Source organism: Euprymna scolopes, chromosome 5, assembly GCF_053919585.1.
Source record: "Euprymna scolopes isolate OS-2025 chromosome 5, ASM5391958v1, whole genome shotgun sequence".
In the NCBI taxonomy this organism is placed as follows: Eukaryota; Metazoa; Mollusca; class Cephalopoda; order Sepiida; family Sepiolidae; genus Euprymna; species Euprymna scolopes.
Window position 1 is genome coordinate 66204614 of NC_136486.1, and position 25594 is coordinate 66230207.

At 31.7% G+C, this 25594-nt stretch overlaps 1 protein-coding gene across 2 annotated transcripts in view; it reads left to right on the forward strand.

Moving 5' to 3' along the window:
• The first annotated feature begins 1329 nt into the window (after positions 1–1329).
• The window catches only part of LOC145276828 (bactericidal permeability-increasing protein-like), an 81241-nt gene continuing 56976 nt past the window's right edge, over positions 1330–25594 (forward strand). For both annotated transcript variants that reach the window (XM_080128180.1, XM_080128181.1), the window contains exons 1-4: positions 1330–1551; positions 10074–10161; positions 16813–16944; positions 19799–19872. In XM_080128180.1, coding sequence (XP_079984306.1) covers positions 1425–1551; positions 10074–10161; positions 16813–16944; positions 19799–19872 — 421 coding nt within the window. In that variant the 5' untranslated portion in view covers positions 1330–1424. The remainder of the gene's footprint in view (positions 1552–10073; positions 10162–16812; positions 16945–19798; positions 19873–25594) is intronic.

A 25594-nucleotide genomic window follows, 5' to 3' on the forward strand; every position in this document is an offset into this window, starting at 1 on the left:
TAGGCTGGTGAAAGTTAAATAATCCAATGACGGTAAATTCCAAAAATATCACTTCAAGAAAGTTAATTGCATTTCTATTTGCACAAATAAAATCTATGGAAATCGCGTCACTGGAAGATGGTCCAAAATAATCCAAGGCCGAATTCCATGGAATAATCCACAAATATGTACAAGGGAAAAGGGGGAAAAATTTCAATAATATTAATAAAAAAAGGTATTCTTTTATCACTGCTTCCTAGACATAAATATAAATAAGAAAGAACAGGGAAGAAAAGGGGGGGGAGTCATGGAAGAAGAAGGGGGGAATTAAATTGTGATAGAATTAAATACAAAATAGAAAATCAAATGTCAAAATTACCCAGACAGGAAATGTTAAGAGGCGCGAAAAAAATTACAGGGCAAAATAATATAGGTCAACAAAAATGTACAGTTTATTACTTAAAAAATGTCAGCAAGACTTGTTAAAAGACACTAAATTGAAAATAAATAAATTAATAAACAAATAGAAAGTAAATAATAAATAAACAATGAATAAAAAATAAAAAATAAAATAAAAAATAAAAATTATTTAAGGGGAGAGGATGGCCGGTTACTGCAAATTCAGGAAAAAGCAAGAAAGTAAGTAAGTTAATATATGCATATAGTAAAATATAAGTAAATATACATACAAGATATGAAAGTGTGGATAGATTTATATATTAGATAGATAGGAGTATTTAAAGACTAAAACAGAAATTGCAGATAAAATTTTTTTATTATATATATATATATATATATATATATATATATATATATATATATATATATAGAGAGAGAGAGAGAGAGAGAGATAGAGAGAGAGAAAGTAGAGATGCATATTGTATATTGAAATGAATTTAGGAGAGATTTTTACTTGTGCCGTTCCTTTTTCTACCCGGTGATCTTCACTTTAAGATTGTTTCTATTAATAAGTATGTCTTATTTTCGTGAACTGAAGAAATTATAAATTTAGTATGATTTCGAATTAAATCCATCTAGAACAAAGTGTAAAGTATGTGCTATATCGAAGTACAGGTTACACTAGTTTATATGCTTATCATTATATTTCCCTCCTTATATGTGTAAATCTTACCACGTGCCAATCGACATACGTGCAAAACGTATAAATGAATTCGGACAAGCTTTTTTTACATCTACACAGAAAACGTTGTGGCATGAATATATTAAACAAATAAATCGAAAAAGAATAACTGATTATGTGCTTGGAACTAAGGAAAATGTAATGCGTTATAAATAAATTATTAAGGTCATAAATTTATTCATTCGTGTATAATAAAGCTTGGATGGATCGATTTTTGGTTTATATAAAATGTAGATGTTTTTTTCAGGAATCATAAACATTTCACAGAAAACTAGGAAAAGTAAAACACGAAAATTCCTGTATAATGGAACCCGCAAGATATTTGGTCCCACTGCAATTGGCGATTACCCTGTGTTTCATACTCAATCTCAGTATTTGCCTGGCAACTCCAGGTATACGAGTACAAATAACGAAAAAAGGCCTCGACTACGGTAACACCTTTTTATATCATGTATAATTAATTTAAAAAGAGATTCACATGTCTACCAGCAAAACTCGACAACTAATGTATACTGATATAAAAACTTAGCTATATAAATATGTTCTTTTATTCAATTTCGATAAGCAAAATTATCATAAGTCAATATAAGAAATGTATTGCTTTAGTCTTCAATGACATGGTTAAGCGACAATATATCTCTGTTCGTATTCGAGGTTAGTCCTTTTAATGAAGGATTGGGTTATTACAGAGGCTTATAAATATTTTGTTCATCTAATTTAGTTAAAACATTATCTTACACTATAAAATATAACTAAACTACATAAAAAATATCAGTGTATACTCTAAACAACCTCGAGGAAATGTAATGTTTTTCTTACTTTTGTATATCTATATATCTATAAAAGTGAAAGTGTGTGTGTCTGTCTGTGTATATTTCTCTACAAAATAACTCGGCCACTTTTCAGTCTACAGACTCGAAATTTGATATACAGGGTACTGCGATTTGGGGACGTATTTGTAATCGATTTTCCGTAAAAAATGTCGCTGTTAAGGGGTCAAAGTTCAACGATTTGACACTTGAGAACTCCACTCAACTCCTCCGACAATTTTCAGGGCTGAATACTTAAAACTTTAGTAAAATGTTCCTTGGACATGGATCTTACTTAATAACTTTATTTGAGCCCAAAACAATAAATTTGAAGGTGTCATAATAGGGGTCAAACTTAAAGAAAATTGACCGCTGCGGTCTCTACTAAATTTCTCAGACAATTTCTGGTCTAAACATTTGACATTTTACTTTAAGGGTATTCAGAGATAGGGCAAGCTTTTTAATAGGTTTGGTTAATTTGAGCTACCAATATCTAAATGTATGCATGTATGTTTTCATTTCGGCCTAAAACTTTCGAGAAAGGCGACGGATTTTCACCAATTAAGGAGTGTTTTAAATCGACCGTTCAGACGACAAATACCAAAAAAATTGGATAAAAACATTAATTCCCTCACCTTCAACTGTGCATTATCTACAGGGAGGATTCGCTCTTTTCGCCAATATTGTCTTTTCGATTGTCTAGCCTTAATGTAATCTTGCGTCACTTCCGATTTGGCGGTGGACGTAACAGCAATAACCCCACGTTTTTCCCATTCTTTCCCTTCTTTGCGGTACGGGTTCGAACGTGCCTTCCGACTACCACTTTTTTTTTGCTCAACATACACACCTCCACACAACCGGGCAATGCTGGACTAAAATGCTCGTATTTCATAATATATATATATATATATATATATATATATATATATATATATATATATATATATATATATATATTTATATATATATATATATTAAGAATATATATATATCCATACGTATATACACGTGTATATACATATCTTCCCTCTCTCTCTCTTTCTCTCTCTCTCTCTCTCTCTCTCTCTCTATATATATATATATATATATATATATATATATATATGTATATACAGAGAGAACGAGGGAGAGAGAGTGAGGGAGAGAGTAGCTTCCTTCAATCTAAAAAAATTAATATTGTCATTTATATACATATATATATATATATATATATATATATATATATATACATACTAGCATGGATACACAGCGTTGCCATGGTCGACATGAAGTTCGCTTTTCGCCACACCTGCTATACAAAGAATATTGAGCAGTTTTTCATTATTATATGCCAACTCAATCGTTACTCAACAAAAATTTACAAAAATAAACGAACAAATGAAAACACGAAAATATAACAACCCACACACACACACACACACACACCGGAAAAAGAAGTACGTGACAAACTCTCACCCAGATATTTCGGCAGAATAGATACGAAGTGAAGCTATTCTCCGGATATTGAGAATTTTTATGACTATATTCCAGTTTAAGCGCATTTTTTATGCTAACTTAGTCTATAATGATGTGTTATTACGGTCTGTTGCAAAGAAAACAAACAGTAAATAATTCAGTTTAAAAAAAAAGTAGAATTTGTGTTAACCGAATGTTTATGTTATAAAAATGATGAGTTATAACGTATTTCTTTATTAAAAGAAAAAAATTACGATGTCAAAAAATGTGCAGAAAAAAAAGTAAATGAAACTGTTTTGGTTTTGTTTTAAATAAAGATTCGTAGTTGACTTGAATTGTTTTGCTTATTTAAAAATAAAAATTCACTGGACCACAGCGTTATTTGCGAAATCACAGAAATTATTTTATTTAAAATAATTAAAAAAATAATGATTCAAATATTTTAGTTTTAATATCATCCGGAAAAGAAAACAAAAAAAATAACAAAGTTCGTTACCAAGGGAAATAGCTCAAACCTATTCATAAAAAACTCAGGATCCGTAAAAATAAATTAAATTAAAAATGTTATCCATATAAATCAAATTCAAATAATAAACTTAAATATAATATTAAAATAATTATTTCCCTATAAATAATAGCTGATACGTTGTTCCTTAATATAATATGCAAATGACGTCACTTCTTTAAACTAATATTTTGCAATAATCATAGTATATATTGTCGTAAATGCATAACTTATTAAATAAAGTATTTCTTCTATAATAATAAATACGAAATCTGCATGAACTAAAAGATATTTAAGCGTAATTCTACGACAGGATAGGTCCGGCCCTCCGTGCTCGTTTAATACAATAAGTCGTAACTTTCACTGCCTCGAATTTTAGCGTCATTGTGTAGTTTGAAGCAAAATCTTGAAACTTAATTACTAAAGATACAACGCTCCATGTTTTGCTTTCAAGTGAAACCGATAACACTATTCATCTTATATTTATTCATTCTCGAGGCATAACGTCACACAATGCACTCCTTTCAAATGTACGTTTTCGAATTCCCACTCTTAAAAAAATCCCTTCATACAATTTTGAAAAAACGAAGGCGAAACTGATCAGCTGACCCCCCCCCCCCGTTTTTTATCTTCTCTTCACTTCTTTCTCTTTATTTTAAAATGTTTTTATCATGGGTTAAAAAAGTCTTCCCCTCATGATTTATATATTTATATTCTGTAGCTATTCAAAAGAATCATGGTACACACACACACACATACATACAGGGTGTCCGTAAAGTTACTATACTGTCTTACAAGTTACTATACAGACACCCTGTAATATATTAACAGTACAGTAAGATATTGTATTAAACTATTTATTTGTAACAAAAGAAATAAAAAGAAATAACACCTTTAATTTTATAAAAATAAACCTGTAAAAAACAAATATCAACTATTAATACAAATATAATACAATAAAACAATAAGACTGTATATTAACTTTATGGACACCCTGTATATATATATATATATATATATATATATATATATATATATATATATATATATATATATGTATATATATACACTTATTTATTGTTAAATAAACATGTTTACATCCCGCTGCTACAAATAGACATTTGTTTCAATCAGCGACTTGACTATTCAAATGTTCAATGAATAATGCATTTTTTTTTGTTTTCTTTAGGTGGGAACTCTTTAAAGGTTGGAGTTAAAAAAATTATAATTAAATCGAAATGCGCTCTTAAAGGAAATTGTCAAGATACTTCTGTAGTGCACCAAACAACTATTTCTACTAAGGAAAATCCTAACGAAAAAAATATTACATAGGAATGACAAATAACAAATTTAAAGAAATATTTACCGCTCACAAGTGCTCTTTTGAGAATAATGAGTACAAAAATAGAACGTCCTTGTCTAAATATTACAATGAACTCGTAGAGCAAGGTTACTCCCCAATAGTAAAATGGAAAATTTTAAAGAAAGCTAAACCCTGTTCATCTTTAAACTCGCTTTGTTACCTATGTCTATATGAGAAATTGTTTATACTTACGTTTAGAGAAAGAGATAAATTATTAAATAAGAAGCACGAAAATTCAATTAATTGCAAACATTATAAAAACCATCTCTTACGTAATTTAGTTTAGATATAAAATTTAAATAAATTTTAAATTGTCACTGATTTCTATAATATATTAAAATACTATTAATATACTTTCTCCTCGATTTCATTCCTAACTTCTCCTATCTTATATACTTGTGTGTCTGTGTTGATTTGTAAGTGTCTATGTGTTTATTTATGATTGTGTGTACTTTTGTGTGTATATATACATATATATATATATATATGTTATTTTGTACACCGCCCTTGATCGTGTATTCCCCTAATAATGTTTATTCAATCAATTTATATGTATTTATGTGTATATGCATCTTTTTTTTTTTTTTTTTTTTTTACAAAGGCATCACCACATTATCAAGGCCCAGAGGCCACTCAAGGATAAGGGTTAAAGAGTGTACAGTAGAAATTGGTCAATATAGTAATCATTAGTAATGAAAATTTGGTAAATTTAATAACTTATATGGAACGGCTCATCAAGAACTTATTTACTTTAGACTTGAACACAACCATATTGTAGTCAGCCGGAAAGCAGGAAAACGGAAGACAATTCCACAGGCGTGCAGTTCTAAGAAAGAAGCTTTGTTCATGGAATCTACGTTTAGGTTTAGCCACAGATAAAGAGTGGGGGAAATTATTGATAGTGTTTACAGCTAGACGAGTGTTTCTTGTGAAAGTTTGGCGAGGGGGGACCAAAGATTGAAGCTCAGTTGAACACTTTCCATGAAAATAACGATACATCAGAGACAAACTCGCAACATCTCTTCTGTGAGATAGAGGTTGCAAGGAGGAGAAAAGGACATCTCCTACGAGGCTACGAAGTCTATTTTGAACTCTATCAAGGCAGGACAAGTCCTTTCTAGCAGCTCCTGCCCAGATGTGGCAACAGTATTCCATCCTTGGACGTACCTGGCTCTTATATAGGTAGAGAATAGCATCAGCAGTGAGATATCTACTGGATCGATAGAAAGATCCCACCATTTTTCCAGCGGCCTTGGCAACAGATTTGATATACGTGTTCCATTTAAGATCAGGAGTAATGGTCAAGCCCAGAAGCTTGTCAAAACTTGAGGCCTCCTGAAGACGAGAGCCATTCATTTCAATTGATGACAAATGTGGATTAGAATGTTGATGATGTAAAGAGAGAAGCTTGGTTTTAGATGCATTAAAAGTAACCAGCCACTCCTTTCCCCATTGTACTACGTGCTCAAGATCAGAGGAGAGAGAATTGGAGAGAACTTGGTCGTTTACTGTCTTAGATGTGGTACCATAAATGGTAGTGTCGTCAGCATAAATGTCTACAAATGATGTAAGGATATGATTTGGAAGATCATTAATGTAGATCAGGAAAAGAGTTGGGCCCAGGATGGATCTATTTATACTCTTGTCTAATATTTTTATTCGTATATATATATATATATATATATATATATATGTATATATATATATGCGTGTGTGTGTGGGTTATATGAATATACGTATTTCTGTGTGTATATCTATGTGTGTGTGTATTTGTATATTAGTATATGATTGTGTGCATATATTTGTGTATATATATGTATGTATGTATGTGTATACATATAACTATATATATATATATATATGTATATCTGTTGGTTCTTTGTGGATATATACATATGTATGGTATTATTTCTTAATTTATAACTATCTACCTGTGTATTTGAGTATTTTGTAGATTTAATTACTTCTTTTGCTTGAATATATTCATATATTTATATGTAAGTGTACTTGTATCTATGTTTTTATTCATACTGTCTTGAATAAGTTAAATTGTGATTTAATATGACTTCATAATTGTACTTATCCAACTTAAATTTTCAACTTAATAGTATAGAGTTACACCTTCATTTATGTATATATATATACATATATTGTATTCTTTCTATCTACATAAATATCAGTAGATTATATTGTCTAATTATTAGTCGTTTTTACTTTCCTCAGTCCCCTTTTATGACTAAATATGTTATATAAAATAGATAAATATTAATTTTATTCTGTTTTATTATCATTAGTAGTATTATATATATATATATATCTATATCTTTATTATTATTATTATTATTATTATTATTATTACTATGATTATTATTTTTATTATTACAATTATTATTATTATTAGTAGTAGTAGTAGTAATAATTTTACTATATTGTTTTATCATTATTTTTATATATTTATTTAAATAAACCGTGAAAACTTTAAACTTATATTATTAAGTATAAAGAGCTTAATTAATTGTAGACGTATGTTTAAACTGCGTTGATATTACTCGTGGACGTATGTGAGATGATAAATATTTTGGTTGCTTACATTCGCTGTCACTTGTGACATGTAAGCTTTTAACGCTAAGATTGTTTTTTTTGTTTGTGTTGTTGTAATAAGGCGTCTTGTCATTGTAATGTATAATTGTCCATAAATTAGGTGACACGCAATTCTTTTTCTCTTTTTCTCTATTCTAATAACATGTAAAACTTCCCTTCCTATTAATTCTAACTTTCACTCTTTCTCTCTTTAACTATATCTCAACATTCTCTTTTTTTCTCTCTTCTAGCCCTTGCTTTTTACATTAAACCTTTATATAGTTTTTTTCTCTATTTTTTCTCTATATGCTTTCCTCGATTTCTTTTTTCTCTTCTCCATCATTCTCTCTCCATTATTTTTTTTATTTTTATTAGTTTTCTTTTGATCCCCCCCTCTTTACATCTTATAATTAAAGTTCTGTGTTTTAAGGGTTTTTTAACTCCAACCTTTAAAGAGTTCCTACCTAAAAAAAAAAAAAATCATTATTAATTGAACATTTGAATAGTCAAGTCGCTACCTGATGATATCTGTTGTTTGATTGAAACAAATGGCTGTTTGTAGCAGCGGGGTGTAAACATGTTTATTTAACAATAAATAAGTATTATTGGCTCTTTTTTATTGATCACTATCTAACAACCTCGTTGAATTCATTAGTTTATTACTTTTGAATAACAAAAACCCGAGTATATATATATATATATATATATATATATCTATATATATATATATATATATATATATATACTGGCAGTTCTGTCTCGCTTATCTCAGGCCCTATGTGCTGTTCATAAGGTTATGTGCATATGTGTATATTAAAATGGGTGGATAAGTAAACTAATGCCTCTGTATATATTCTTCCTTATCTACCATGGAGAAAAGACAGACATACATTTTCACTTATATATATATATATATATATATATATATATATATATATATATATATATATATATATATATAGAGAGAGAGAGAGAGAGAGAGAGAGAGAGAGAGAGAGAGAGAGAAAGACAGAGAGATCGGATGCAATATATAGTAATGATTTAAACAGTATATAAAAAAGTATTTATGCCCCACCACAGAAAATCGAAACCAAAGCGTTCAGCTCACGATTTATTTTGTCTGTGCCGTCAATAACTGGCCTATTAAAGCATGTTTGCTGCAAGGCTAAAAATTAAAACATGAATTAATAGCTACTATGTTATGAATTCGTAATGATGGAGTTCGACCTTCCCCTGGTAAATTTCATTTTTTTTTCACACTTTTGAACAGATTTTTCCAGGCTAAAACCCAAATATAAAGTTTTGCATTCAAATACTTTATATATAGAGTTTTATGTCTGTAGACCAAAAACTCAAGGAGGAGTTTCGTAGGCAGTTTGTTTAAACAAAAATATCTACGTATACATAAATATATATGGAAACAATTTTGTGTTTACTATAATCTTTTTACGCAAATATTATGCAAGTATAAATCATGTAGAATGTCTGCATGAATATAATTATAATAGATTACGATTATGGTTATCCAATTAGAAAACCGAAGAAACTTATAGGGAATTAATTTGAGTGAATCTTTAAAAGAATATGCAAATATGCTAGATCTTTTTTAGTGACTGCAATTCCACAACCCATGTATGAGAAAATTGTATCTTCTTTTAAATAAATAAAAAGGGGGTTTCTTAATATTAATACCAATACACACAAAAGAAAACGAATTTATTGGAGTGTATACATGCATATATATATATATATATATATATATATATATATATATATATATATATATATATATATAAGAACGTTTAGACACGGGTCTGTCTATTAGCTAACCGAAATGAAGTCAGGTTTCGCATAAATAGTTCAGAAACCGTTGACTATATGTCTGTGTTTGTTTTGAGGATTGGAAGATTTTACCAAAGACACGTTACATGAAATAAGTCGGCAATTTTTATATCTCAGAGTTATCTCTCTATTAAGGCACGTCTGGGTTGTAGTTTGCCCCAAATACGGCTCTAACAGCTTATATTTTCAATAAAATGTGCCCCGAAAAATCGCATTTAAATTGCTTGTTTATCAGTAAACTAAATTTTTATTGTTTACTGCATATACTAAATACATATATTTTTTACACTAAGTCTTGAAATATTATCGTAATTGTTTATAGCGTATACTGAATACACATATCCTTCGTTGTTTTACTGATTTTCGTGTTGGCTAATGTTCATTTGTTTTCTTTTTCAGCTAATGACCTTAGTTTGAAGAAAATGTACGAAGAGTTAAAAAACCATACGTTTTGGACATACTCGAACGGTTCTTTTACGTTTCTCAAGTAATATTTTTTTCAAAAATTTGTTGATTATAATAGTTTCTTTAAATACTTTTATTTTCTACATAAGCTGCTACTTAAATGTAAAACGATGCTCATATATATCAAAATACATGCATTGCACTGATATTTCAGTAGGACTTTCAGATAATATAAAACCAAACTATTATTATTGTAACATATTATAAAATTATAATTATTATAGGTATTATAAAAACTAAAAAATCATTAATATTCATTTGTATACATCATTACATATATCACTCTTCTGGTAGAATTAAAGTGAAATCTCTCTCATCATCACAAGGCAAATGTCAGAAATTCCATATATATATATATATATATATATATATATATATATATATATATATACAGGGTGACTAAAAAAACCGGCCCCGACTCTAATTAGGCCCCGTTTCTTAGTGTCCTAATGAAATGAAACGTTGGTCATAACTAGTTTATTATATCCAAAACATCACACAAGAACGTTAGGGATTTTGGCCTTTTTTGCTCCGTTGACTGTAAAATGCTCAGAAAAACAATTGAATGTCCTCTGTATTTTTGGGTCACCCTGTATATATATATATATATATATATATATATATATATATATATATATATATATATATATATATATATATATATATATATATATATACACGCATTTGTAGAGTGGAATGGTGAAATAATCGCCGTAGAAAGGACGATATGATTTATTTTCATTCGGACTATTTTCTAGTAGGTCAGTTGTGTACAACTCCCACGAGCGATATAATCCTTCTATTATATCTGAAAATGGCATAGTGTTCAACTAGCGAGATCGCAGATTCGTCGCTCTAGGACATATATTCTCTAATTCTAAAAGTTATTACAGCTGAACCATTGCCAATACCCTCAAAATGAATCGCTGAATTTCAACAAACAACCAATAAGTGCACAGGGTATAGTTTCCGGTCAGGATTATAGTGTGCGTTCATGTGAAGACCACATCATATCACGTTGCATGGTTGAAGTCTTCTTGAAATAAATACCACAGTGTACCGGGATGTACTGCAATCAGGTGGTGCAATCAGGTGGCCGCTGGCAGACCCTAGGTGTGATAGCAGGACTCAGCGCTTGGCCACAAATCTATATGTGTGTGTGTGTGTGTGTATGTGTGTGTGCGTGTATGTGTGTGTGTTTGTATATATAATTAAAATCCTTTTTATTTATCTTTTTTATTTATTGCGGACTATTATTCTCATCTACAAGTTGTTTCACGACGTTTCGGCCAACTATTTCTTTGGCCTTCGTCAGGTAAGCGCTGTCTGAAGATATCGGTTTCAATCCTAACCTAAAACCTGGTCAGACGACAACGGCAATTGAAGGCAGTAATTACTGAATATGTAGTTAGGAGATCGGCGTTCTAATCCGGTTGCGTTTACCCACAAGATTTTTGGTCGAAACGTCGTGAAAGAACAACTAGAAGGTGAGGATAACGGTCCGTAATAAAGAAATTGATAAATAATACAAATTATTCATCTCAATAAGATTTTCAGTTTATTAAATACAATCTTCTTTTTTTTTAATGTATTCACATTCACAAAAAAAAAAAAAACTACTACGCTTGTTAGGAAGTTATATAAAATCTGTACTATTCGACAAGGAGTACAAATGAATAAGAAAATCCTTATTTTTGATTTTCGAAGAATGAAAGTTCTCTTATCTAAGGGAAAGAGGTTTGACAAAATATACAGTGCCGGCAAAAAGAAAGTCCACACTTTTATTTTTTTCAAAAACTGCAAGCTTAAGCTGAATTAAATGTAACTGTTTTAACAATCTATACCTCATTGGATTTAAATATTCTAGTGTTTACGCCAATTTAAAAAAATAACTTCAAATTGAGGAGGCACAAAAAAGTCCGCAGAAACAAATTTGCTTAAAACCAGCTTAAATCATCGCCCCTTAATCAGTTTAAAAGATCCACTAACAGGCAACAAAGCATCTCTAATCGTAATTGTTGTTGTTCCAGGTTATACAACGTAACATTTAGTCTATATGCCACGACATTCTCTTAGTGATCGTCAAGAGCTCATTTATCTCCACCTTTCTGGTTTATCCAATCGTGAAATGCGCCGCAGATTGAAATGTGATGAGAAAACTGTACGAAAGTTTGTACAAAACACCAAAACAGTGGCAGTGTTAGTGATGCCCCTAAATCCGGTCGTACTAGGATTACTTCTAACAGAGAAGGCGATGCTATCAAGATATGCAGCCTAAGAAACAGATTCGAAACGGCTCACCAAATCCAGCAACAGTGGAATCTAGATTCAAGAAATTTAATTTGCGAGGATGAGTTGCAAGACGCAAGCCAATGATTTCATTAAAGAAAAGAAAGCGTCGTCTGGACTTCATCAGGTGCAATGAAGATAATGACTATGGTCAAAAGTGCTTTTTAGTGACGAAAGCAAGTTCAATACCTAGGCAGTACATCCATCAGAGGAAATATGAAGAATGTAGTTCTTAGTTCTCAGTTTCAACGAGGCAATGTGGTGGAGGTTCAGTGGAGGGGCATTATTCGTACCAATGTTCCAAGACCTATAGTTCGCTTTCAAGGTCGAATTAATTCGACCAAGTACATTAATAAGTTGACTGAGCATTTTCTACACAACTTATTCGGAATTTGTATGATAATCCCATTTTCATGCAGGATAATTCTCCCATTCACACAGCTGGCAATGTCGAGAGGTTCCTGAAAGAGCATGATATCCGTGTTTGGATTGACCTGCACACTCTCCAGACCTCAACCCAATCGAGTACGTATATCATTACATCAAGTAACAGCTACACAATAATAACAGTTAAAACTTTGAAGAACTTTGGACAAAATTAAAGAAAAGTGGCATGCCCTTTCCCCGGAGTATTGCTGCAGTCTAATTCAAGGATTGCAGGGTTTCAATCAAATTGCAGAAGGGCTATGCTATTAAATAATTATTAGTTTATTGTGTTCTTGTAATTGTGTTTCATTAATGCCCTAAAATTAAATTTTAATAACAATTTTCCATTGTGCAATCTCTATCTACCTTCATCTCTATCTATTTATCTATCAATTACACTGCTGTGGTGTGAGTCTCCAGATTTCTAGTGGTTTCGGATAATTGAAACACATGTATATAGATACATGTGTTTCAATTATCCGAAACCACTAGAAATCTGCATGACACTTTCAAACCACGCCGTAGCACAAAGCTTCTTTTCTAACTCAAGTTTTCGGCCATTGTATTTTTTTCTAATTATTCCCACATTTATACGCTCGTTGTCCCTAATTCGGCATGTTCAAAACATTTTGAGTGAGCATATAATCGAAACAATGTCGTACGTTTTTGATTTTCATCTTCCTTCTACACCTCAATTTCGTGCGTTGAATTTATGTTGCCTTTGCTTTTATCCCCTTTAATTTCTCTTGAGCCTTCGATTTCTCTTAATTACCTCGCTTTCTACCCATACTCTCTAACTATACATTATGAAACATCGAGCCTAAGCCAAAATACTTGGTCGATCTCTCGATATGTAAATCCCACTTTAAATTTCTTTTAAATTTCCCCAATCTCATTAGAGCTTTCCATTCTCTGTAGATCCCTATCTCCCAAACGTTTCGCAAAGGATCTTTAAACTTTTCATTCATTGGCAAACCAACTTGAATGTTGTTTTGCAAGATCTGAGTCTCCGTGATTATGTGTAAATACTCTCTGTTTCTGTATAGATCTTAAAAATTTCAAACTTGCTTTGTTGAATTTCTTAATCAATGCAAAACTACATCACATAGTTCTTCGAGTTTTGGGAAAAACACAATTTACTCGAGATGAAAAGGCAAAGGGATTTTTTCTTCAAATTTTAAAACTTAAACTGAAACTTTTACTCAAACGCACTAAAAACTGATGCATTTTAAACTGATCACGTCTTATATATTTAGACAACGTCACTCTGTATCATTTAGCTAAATTTTACTTCTCAACTAGCAAGCTATCAGGTAGGTTGATTATTCACGTCAATCGGTCTGGACTCCCTCTCTCTCTTTTCTGGCCACAACTTCAATATCGCTCGATTAGAACGAGTTTTGTAGGCGCACATAGATGTTCTAGTATAAATTCCATTGTGAGTCGGCTTACCTAGTTCTGAGTTTGTAAACATGAGAATTCCAATTATCGGTCTGCCCTCTGACTTTCTTTTATCTCTAAACTGCAAACTATTTAAAATATTTTTTTGAGATTTAATTAATGTGCGTTTTATTTATATGGTGTCTAAATTTACAGCCATTACAAATAGTTTTACGCATTCGTTAATCGAACTTTGTATTAGTAGGACACATTTACTAAACATTATTTTCTAAAAATGTGAATGATCTTGTAATGATAATTATTTCACAAAATAAGTCCTTCCACACTATCACTTCTAAAATACTTTCCCCAGATACACCTATTTTAATAATCATTTTGGGTGAATTGATGCTATCACAGCAGGAGTTTGCCCATACTCGTTGGAAACAATTATTTGCTTTCACTGGAATGTAGTCTGGTTCAGTCTTCTTCGCACTTAATCTGGCAAGTGCTTTCACTTATCTGTGTTTCAATCCTCTGCTTTTAACTTTTTAATATGGTGTTTGGTGATGCTAATCGCAATTTTTTGAATGAGGGTTAACTTATAATTATAGTTATAGTTTTCTTGTTTCCATGTGTTGTTTCTTTGTGGTTTTCCGCTGTAACAATTTTTATATGTCCAGCTTGCACCTGTGGCAGATGTGTATTAGTCTCATCAGCAAAGAGTGTTAGTTAATATTTTGGGATGTTTTAATTATTATTATCTGTTATATCTTATTATCGAGCACTCTTGTTCCAATCTCTTCCATTCTTCTTTCGGAGTATTTTGGTATTCCCCTACGTCTACTACTATTATTTATGTTCTGGTCAGTTATGTGTATTAAAACCGCTTTTATATCTCCTTTATCTTTACTATGTGGTATGACAAAACGGTAAAATCTACAATCTGGTAGTATATTTCGTTCTTATTTACTATTATGTAATCCTGTTTTCCTTATTCGTTTCTTTACCAAAATCTCGTAGGATTTGCTGACATTGTTTTCAAGTACTGTCGCCGGTTTGTGCTTGTAGCATCTGTCTGCGTGTTATAGATGCAGCTGTCTGCATCATTTTGCGTGAACTGCTTTCTACACTTGATCGTGTCTATTTTTATGCCCTTTTAAAACTTGCTTGCTACTTTCGCTCATTATGTTATTTATCATCTTTTTTTCACACAGAGTCTGCATTAATTGTCTTCTTGCATCGTTGTGATTCTTACTTTTATGTGGTTGTGCTATCTTGTGCGGCTATTATAAGAGATTCACTTGGTTTTGTTTTGTTTTTTGTAGCTATGCCAAAATGTTTTTGTTAGTTTTATCTTTTGTCATCTTTATTGATCTTCTATGTATGTTTCTCATCCTATTTTTCGGTTGTCGTCTCATCTCTTGTCTGGTCTGTCTTGTTTGCATCTCCAGTGTCTCTTGCTGTGGTAATTATCCGTTCAATGTTCTATATTATCTATTTTAAAATTCTTCTTTCTGTTTTTTAGTCTTCTATACAAATCAGTCCTCTTCTTCCGCCCGTTTCACCCAGAGTCGGGCTGTATTATCCTTTGGGTGTAATGGTTTGTGCATAGTCGTAAGTTTCTTAGTCGTGAGTTTCTGGTCCAGATATCTTAATTCGTTTTTGGTTCAACATATAAACGATCAAGAGTATCTTTCTAGTAACGCTGCCAATGTATTTATATATTTTATATGATTTCTACTTGATATATTTGCTTCGAAAATGTGTCCTGTTCTTCTGAAGTATTTCTTCTCATTTTATCTCATATATATATATATATATATATATATATATATATATATATATATATATATATATATATATGCATGTATTAACCGTTTTTGATGCAATCAATAAAATTACCGGTTTAATTCTAAATACTTGATAGCTATGAATTTACTGATTTATATATAGTAGAGATCTTCTTAAAATTCCAGTTACTTTTCATGCCTGCATAAAATATTGGTGTTTTGCTATATTTTCACATTTTACCTAATGGTTATTTGGAAAAGAATTTGAAATGGGGCATATGAAAGCTGCTTCGTTTTTAACTTTAACAGAATAAAATTTATTTGAAAAATATATGTGTGTACGACATTTCTTTAGATATATTCCAAGGAGCTTTTACACAGGTGATAAATGATTTCTCCTTGAAAACAACCTGTGGTGTTCCTTGGAAGCCGAGTGGCGAGTCTCCTTCAATTTCCAGTACTCTAAACATATTTCGATAAAATTTGCAAAAAAAAAAAAGAGAAATTCATTACGCAACGGCAGCATACTATTAATTTCTCGGTCGCAGCAGGCATTGGTCGCCACTGGATCTGGAGTGGCAATAAGCTTATCTTCTCTTTTCCTTCTTATTTTTTCTTCTTCCTCTTCTTCTTTATCTTTTTTTTCTTCTACTTTTTCTTTTTCTTTTTATTATTATTATTTTTATTATCATTATTATTTTTAATTTTTTCAAGTCCAATTATAAAAACCTATGAAATAACCGGATCAATTCCTAATATCATATTATATTATTTTTCTTTTGAAGTGTAAGTGTACGCCATGTTTCCATGCCAACCGGTGATGTTTCACTCGTTCCTGGTACAGGGTTGAGATGGAGTGTAGGTATTCAGGGGTATAATATATCAGCTGATGTTAGATATTCCAAAGAAATACTTTGGTAAGTATCAATTTTACAGTTAGTTTCAACTATGTAAGTCATTCGAAAAAGATCCGATCCGTAGTTTAGTGCTTAGAAGTGATAACCCCTAAACATATAGTTGTCAGTTTAGATGTGAGCAGATACATTACAATTGACCAGCTATGATAAAGCGAAACACTTTGTTAATGACGATAGATTTATATGTAGAGAAGGTATTAACACTATGACGTACTAAGAATATTTCATTCATGGCAAAAAACAATATACTTAGTATTTATGATCGTTTATGTGACCAGTTTATTGTAGCTGCTTATTTGTTGTGGAGGCTGTTTTTAAATATCTCTCATTTTGTTGATAAGATAAATATTTATGTAACAAAAACACACACATGCATGAAATATATCTAACCACAAGAGTTGCATTATTTGAGTCCACTAATTATTCTCCTGAATGTCAAATTTTTAGAGATGTGTTTTTTTTAATTTATATATTCCGGTTGAGTAATTTGTGTTCAATCAATCTCATTTTAAAAGTATGGTCGTGTCTGTATATACTTTGTTCAAAAACGCCTTTAATGTGTGCTTCATAAACAAAACAGCATTTTGCCACTTTGAAAGACAATCCCCAGTATTTTTATAAACGCAAGCTGTCTTTTCGTGTGTTATATATTTGGTGGAAATTTATGTTTCATAATTGGAGTATATATATATATATATATATATATATATATATATATATATATATATATATATATATATATATATATATATATAGTAATCGACGTACAGTACTCTTTCGCTGTATCACAGGTCGTCAATGCAGCTAGACAGGCAACTAACTCAATCCAGGATCGAAATCCCACCGCCTGAACGACAGTCAAAGCTTTGAACCACTTCGTCAATCAGCAGATGCTGTGTTGGCAGTGAATGAACGAACTTTTTACATCGTCAGAATTCCCAAACTCGATTTGTTTACACAAAGAGCCGTGTTTAATACACAAATTGTATATCGTGTATCACTTCCCAATATGCTCAACTCAAGATAACGAGCATTATAATTATCCAAATCTCGTTCTTGTATATAATAAAGTAGACACACTTCTTCACCTCTGGACAAAGCTGGCACACCGAAAATGATTACGTTTACGTCATTACCGATTACGTTTTCTAGCCATGAAACACAGTAATACACACATTACTTCGTAATATTTAAAACTTACTCTTATTCCTAGGAGCACAGTGGCCATCATCGCTCTTATATACAAGGGAAGTAGCTAAAATTTCACAGGCTCAATACGGAGTACTCTTACGACACCATTTTACAAGGAATGCAATTATACACAAAAGTATATTTTTACACCTTCTAACTGCCACAACTAGCGATTTCTCGCTTTTAAGTATCAGGAGCCACATATTGGATGAGAAGTATTCATTCTACAATTCCACCATTCTGTTTTTCAGCTATCAAAAGAACAGAGCGAAACTAAATCAAGACGCAACTACTGAAGATTAAATACATTTATTAATTACTTAGCTACTGTTAATTATGTTCTGTTAAATTCCCTCCCACAAAAAACAAAATATATTATTGTAAGTTTTTATATCCTAGTAAAACGATAAATCTTCAGTTATTTTACTTTGAGCTTTTTGTGCGTATTATATTTGCTTTAAAACCGTCTTCACTTGTTATACTTACGCTAGTGCATTCTTTATTCTAACTCTTAATTTGATGGCAAATGTTTAGTGCCCCCTAATGATGATAGTGCTGTAATTTAAGTTTGCGTCTGAGGCCTATCCTTGTAGTAATCAGTACAAGCGATGTCAATATACCACATTTCATCTCAGACTCGACCGTACACAAAATATTTTATAACTTCTTTGGAAGTCATTTCATAAATTATACACACATACTACCACCCACACATACATCATACACACACACGCACACACACACACACACACATATATATATATATATATATATATATATATATATATATATATATATATACATGCGGGCAGTTCGAAAAGTAATGAAAATTTATTTTCTACCGACGCAATGTTTAAGGCAGACTGCGAATTGAATTGTAAATACGACTAAACGTATGCATCCATAGCTTGATGGTTTTAATTATCTGTTAATAATATTTATAATATGGGACTCTAAGAGTGTAACTCCTGTCATTTATGTATGTAAGAAGCAAGGATTCCTCATTGAATTCCTCCATGCAGGAAAAAATGAACCCATTAATATTCACAGGCGATATTTGAGAGTTTATTAAACCGATGCAGTTTATGTCAGCTCAGTTAGGAAATGTATTCGTGTAGTTCAGATTGGGGACAAAGAAGTAAGTGACCTACAAGCGAACTACAAACTTGTACGACCTAAACATTAAATTACGACACAGACACACGCACACACACCCACACGCACACATACCCACACACACATATATATATATATATAGATACATATATATATATATATATATATATATATATATATATATATATATATATATATATATATACCAGACTAATCTGCATCCAAAATTTATGAAAAAGTCTTAAATTTATCATTTTTTGTAAGAAATTATTCTCATATATCACTGTCCTCGAATTAAATATTAGTACAGTATACACTCCTAATAACAATTGCTCCTAACGTGAAGTACCTAACCAATCTTAGCAGATTACTGATATATATATATATATATATATATATATATATATATATATATATATATATATATATATATATATATATATATATTAAACGTAACAGTTTCCAGAATTTGGGGGGTTTATCCCTTATTGAAATGATGCACTGTAATTGGAAAATTGAAACAATAAAGAATGTTTAATTTTTTCAGGGTTAAAATGCGAAAGACTTTTTCATTAAATGTGGATATTAGATCAGTTGCCCTGCAAGTGACTTTAAAAGCAAGTACGTATATATTTTCATCTTTCGTGCTTTCTGTTTCTTTCGCTCTGTCTGTCTGTCTGTCTGTCTGTCTCTCTCTCTCTCTCTCTCTCTCTCTGTCTTTAACAGGCATATATTAATCTTATATATACAAGAATAAAAAAGCATTGGAAATGCAAAAGGATATAGGGATGGTATGCTAAAAAGTATACAAACAAGATAGCTATGAATGGCTAGGCACATGGAAATAGAATTGCATCCAAAGTATAGCCCTATAGCTTTTCTCCAATCTTCATTCCGTGCCATCATTACGGTTGTAAATAGCTGTAGGGCTATGCTTTGGATGCAATTCTATTTCCATGTGCCTAGCCATTCATAGCTATCTTGTTTGTATACTTTTTGGCATACCATCCCTATATCCTTTTGTATTTCCAATGCTTTTTTATTCTTGTTAATTAGTATTTTTACTTACAGTCTTATTTGTAAATTTACATTCATGATAGTATTGTCTTTTTTAGGAGGCGGCTCATTGCCGCCTCCATTAGTAGCAGGTCGCTTCCTGCTGGGTTTAAGGTCTTTGGGTTTTGGGCCTTAGGAGTTGCCTCTTGGTCCTCCATCGGTTCTATATTACATAGAGAGTGCTACCGCCTCTCTGATGAAACAGTTAGAGTATTATAAAGTTCTAAAATGTTCATACCTTCACTATTAAATTTGTCTTGGTTTATTCTTTGGCGTTTTGGCAAAGATTTGGCAGTTTTTGATATTTATATTTATAATAGTTTGTGCATGAGGCAGCTTTTTTCCCCTTGGGATCCCTGTTATACCGTGCTTTTGAGTCAGCACGTGATGCAGCCTTCTTTTTTTCTGGTTCTTTTTTATAAAGAGCACGTGAGGCAGCTTTTTCCCCTAGGAATCCCTGTTATACAGTGCTTTTGAGTCAGCACGTGAGGCAGCCTTCTTTTTTTCTGGTTCTTTTTTATAAAGAGCACGTGAGGCAGCCTTCTTTTTTCTGGTTCTTTGTCATAAAGAGCACGTGAGGCAGCCTTCTTTTTTCTGGTTCTTTGTTATAAAGAGCACGTGAGGCAGTTTTTCCCCTCAGGATCCTTGTTATACAATGCTTTTGAGTCAGCACGTGAGGCAGCCTTCTTTGCCTCAGGATTTGCATGATACTTAATTTTTATTATTTCAGCATTTTTCTGATAGTATTCTTTTTGCTCAGATAATAGCTTGACTTTGCTTTTTTCATAGTCTATATTTCTCTTAGCTTTTTTACTACGTGCTGACTTTGGCATTTTTTATTAAATGTAAACATATAGCACTTATGTGTATCTTACTATAATATCACTTATCTTATAGCAAGACAACTCTCGTAGAATTGAGATACTTCCCCGTCACCAATAGTTAAATGTGGAACGGTATATACACCAATAGTGTAGTTGTTATCTTTATATGAAGTCCTAATCAGTGACAGTGTCAGGTTACTTGGTTAATTTATTGTAGTTTATTTTAGAAAAATTACTTGTTTTTATTAGTAGAGTGTGTATAGTAGCCACAATATCTAGTTATTTTTGTGGCTAGGGCTTGGATTTTGATTCTTTTTGGTCAGCTTCCAGTAAGTTCTTAGAAGATGGCTTTCTTGCAGTTTCTTTTGCGGTTAATTTAACTTATTTCCTTTGGCGTTTGGTGAGTTCTTAGAAGAACTGGTCTAATCTACTTTTCTTAGCGAGCGAAGAGATTCAGCTGCATTTAACAATGGTTGCTATAGTGTATTTTTGCGCATGCGTGAGAATTTCAAGTTTCCTCCTTATTTTTCAATAGTTTGACAGTAGTCATGTGTCTTTCTGCCAAGAGCGACAGACGTCAGTGTTAGCCGTGATCGTCTAGAGGTTAGGACCCCACGTTGTGGCCGTGCTAACCTAGGTTCGAATCCTGGTCACAGCATTGACATTTTGTACATATTTTACAGTCTAAAATCTGAAGAATTATTTGTTTTTATAACATTGTTTTTTTGACATCGTACTTGCTGATAGGTTACTCTTATAACAATTTTGATCAACTGAGATAAAGATTTCGTGGTTTCATTAACGCTGGTGGGTTACTGTTTAAAGAAAACACCTTAACGTTCACCTCAAATATTCAGCGTCCAAGAAATATAGGCCACTGGCAAACTGGAACGTCTGTGAGCATCCGGTGTATTATTTGGAGCTGTCCCTTTTGAGAGAAGTTCCGTGTTCGAAGTGGTCTGTCTACATTGGGTATATAGTTTTTAACACTTGTTATTACACGTAATCTTATTTAATTATGGAGTTAGCTAAAAAGCGATGGGTCACTGCACTTCTCCGTGTAAAGAGCAGTCGATTGATGCTTGAACTGTTGTCAGAGACCGTTCGTACACCGAGATACATCGTCTCAAAAGAAAGAAGAAAGCAGAAGAAGAAAGAAGAACGAAGAACAATTGGCCATTTTTGTACCCTTTTTTTTTGCTCTCTTTTGACATTTTAACCGACGTTCTGACACTCGTTGGATTCGTAAGACGATTCTCTGTAAGAATATGTGCTTTTTGAAACTTATAAGTTAATTTTAGTTGAGATTTGGATAGTTTTGTTTTGTAGGCGTATATAGGCGTGTACGGGCCATCCCTATATAGAGAGTGCTACCGCCTCTCTGATATATATATATATATATATATATATATATATATATATATATATATATATATATATACATATATTATATTATAGTTTAATGATTAGAATTCAATACTGTAAATCATAATATATGCACATATATCTAAGTTAAGAATTTATTGCTTAAATCAGGGAATATAAAGAGAAACAGTATGTGTATTTCTGTCATCCATGGATTTTCAATATTGAAAGAATAACCGCGAAATTATATGGATTAAAAGTAGCCTTTCGCTCGAGATTTAAACCTCACTTACAGGAATTCGAAAACTTATGCTGAACCTTGTTAAGCGAATTAAATTAAAAAAGCGGAAACATCCGATAAATAAAAAACATTACACAGAAGGTTAAGAAAAACCCACACCTCTTGCCCCCGCAGATAAAAGAAAACACCACCTCAAGAGCGAATACCCCCACTTATAGGAAGCTTATATATAAAGAATTAAATAAATCTTACAAAACTGTTCATAAAAATGAATTAGACAGGATATATAAAATAAATAAATACGTTACTTTAGCTCGAAATAAAAAAAGATTCAACTTTATAACTTTTGATATTTGTAATTATTACCAATCTATATCTCAAATAGTTCTCCATAACGCTCTGATTTTCGCTAAAAATAATTCCAATCTCAAAGATTTATAAAGAATACTGATTCTTCTGGCAAGGCACTCTCTGATTAAGTTTGATGGAAAGTATTGGGCCAGAAAATGTACCCCCAAATATTTTGACATCCTGCTGGGATCGGCTAACTCTGCAAAAATTACCGACCTAGTTGGCCTTTACTTATTAAAGTAGCTCAGCACAAGATTCCAAAGCTGGCAGGGAGGCCTATATAGGGATGATGCTCCTTTCATCACAACGGATGGACCCAGGCAATACAATAGCATCATAAAGAAATTACATGATTTATATAGAAACTATGACCTTTCAATTGAAGTTGATCCCAATAAGAATACATACCACTTCCTAGATATATTCTTGAATTAAACGTCAGAAAACTACTCCACTTACCATAAGCATAATATGCGCCTATTCTATGTACATAAGCAATGGAGTCATCCAAGATCTATTATTAGGATATCACGTCTATCAGCCGACAATAAAATATTTGGCAAAGTAGCACCCTTTATTATAATATCTTACGCTTACGCAACTCAGGTTGCACATATAAGATTGAATACAAGGGAAATTAATAAGAAACAACAATTACAAATATGTAATCACACATAGCATGACACAAATAAAAATTAATAATGCTATCGTGATTTTTCGAACAAGCATAACCCCAAATCAAATTACACCTATACTAGGACTAAATCCAATAACACTCCAAATAAAAATAATAGAAATAAATAAAAGCGTACACATCCATTTTGTTCAACCCGACATATAGTTCCAATGTTAAAACCAACATACCAAAGGATTTTTAAAAAATAATTGAACAGCACTGTCGCATCGGTACGGCACTAAAACTCAATAAAATATATTACTCTACTATGTCTAGTCTAGCACAAACGATAATAACCTGAAATAACTGAAATGAAAGATAAGAAAATCCGAGACGCATCCCCTGCAGATACCATCCACTTAAAACTGTAATTGTCATAAAAACAATTGTGCTCTGTAAGAAATGATTGCATACTCATACACAGTCACTGAACTCCAAATAACAACAGCAAATGTAATTAATAGACTCCTCAACAACTCCAGTCAAAATACATTAACCACAGACACAACAACACTAGAGAACTCAAACAACCTCCACGCAATACCTCCTAACACAAGGTACACATTAATCCCCTCTTGAAAACGGCACAGACCTTGTTATCCCTTCCCCCTCTACAAACGTATCTCATACCCAGAATAGAAATATAAACTATATAACTACCATAAAAGCGAATGATAAATCCCACACATATCGGCACAACGGCAAATCTAATAAAACTGAAAAAAAAAACAACCATGTCAGTTCCTTAAATAATGAGACTGCAAATAGCAATAAAGGCACCTCCCTAAAATCTCTAATTAAAAAACTTCTCACGTAGGAAAATTCCGTACTCGCGAATATAGAATATATTGAAAAATCAAACTCCGACACACCAAGATCCAAATTCTGTATTCTTTGCATTTCAGAATCTGTTGCAGTCATAACACACTCTGAATAAACGCCAAAAATGAGCTAATCTTGTTATGCAGAGACAGGAAAAAATTCAAGTATAGCCAGTTCAATTATTTAAGTCACCTTACTTAAAGTAGCAATAACAATATGCGTATATATATATATATATATATATATATATATATATATATATATATATATATATATATATATACTAGCGGGGGTACTCGGCGTTTCCCGCGTGTTTGGAGGTGTGTATGTGTATGGGGGGCGGTTAAACAACTTCTTAAAAAATTGGAAAAACAAAAAAACAGCAAACGAAGGTAAAACAAATAGGAAACGAACGTAACACTTCTTTTTAAAAAAAGCGGATAAACAAAAATCCAATAATAAAAGGATTGCTTTGCTCGGGTGTTTGGAGGTTGGTATGTAGGGGGAACGTAAAGAATAAGCGATTTAATAACCCTGGTCAAACTTGTTTAAAAATCGGAAAAAAACGAAACAAAAAAAACAGAGCTAACGGGCGTAAAACTTCTCTAAAACAATAGGATAAACAAAAAGGATAAAAAGGGAACAAAAAACAAAAAAACACAATGAAAAACAAAAAAAAATGGTATAAATAACATTGTTTCAATATCAAATGTTTAAAAATCGTGCAAAAAACATATACGATAAATGAACCTTAGATCTTTAGATAACGATGTTGCCCCTTTACCAATCGCACTATGAACACGTGGACGAAAGTAGGTTGGTCTTGATAGTAATTAAACCGACCGACATCCACTCTAATCCAACCAATAGCAGAACATATTTATAAGTAACGTTCTTCATTCCGCTCGTGTGCACTTATCCATTTCATAATTATACACACCTTTTTAACTCACTTAAATAATATGTCTGCCAAGTAATTCAAACTCCTAGATTGTTACGTATCTCTAT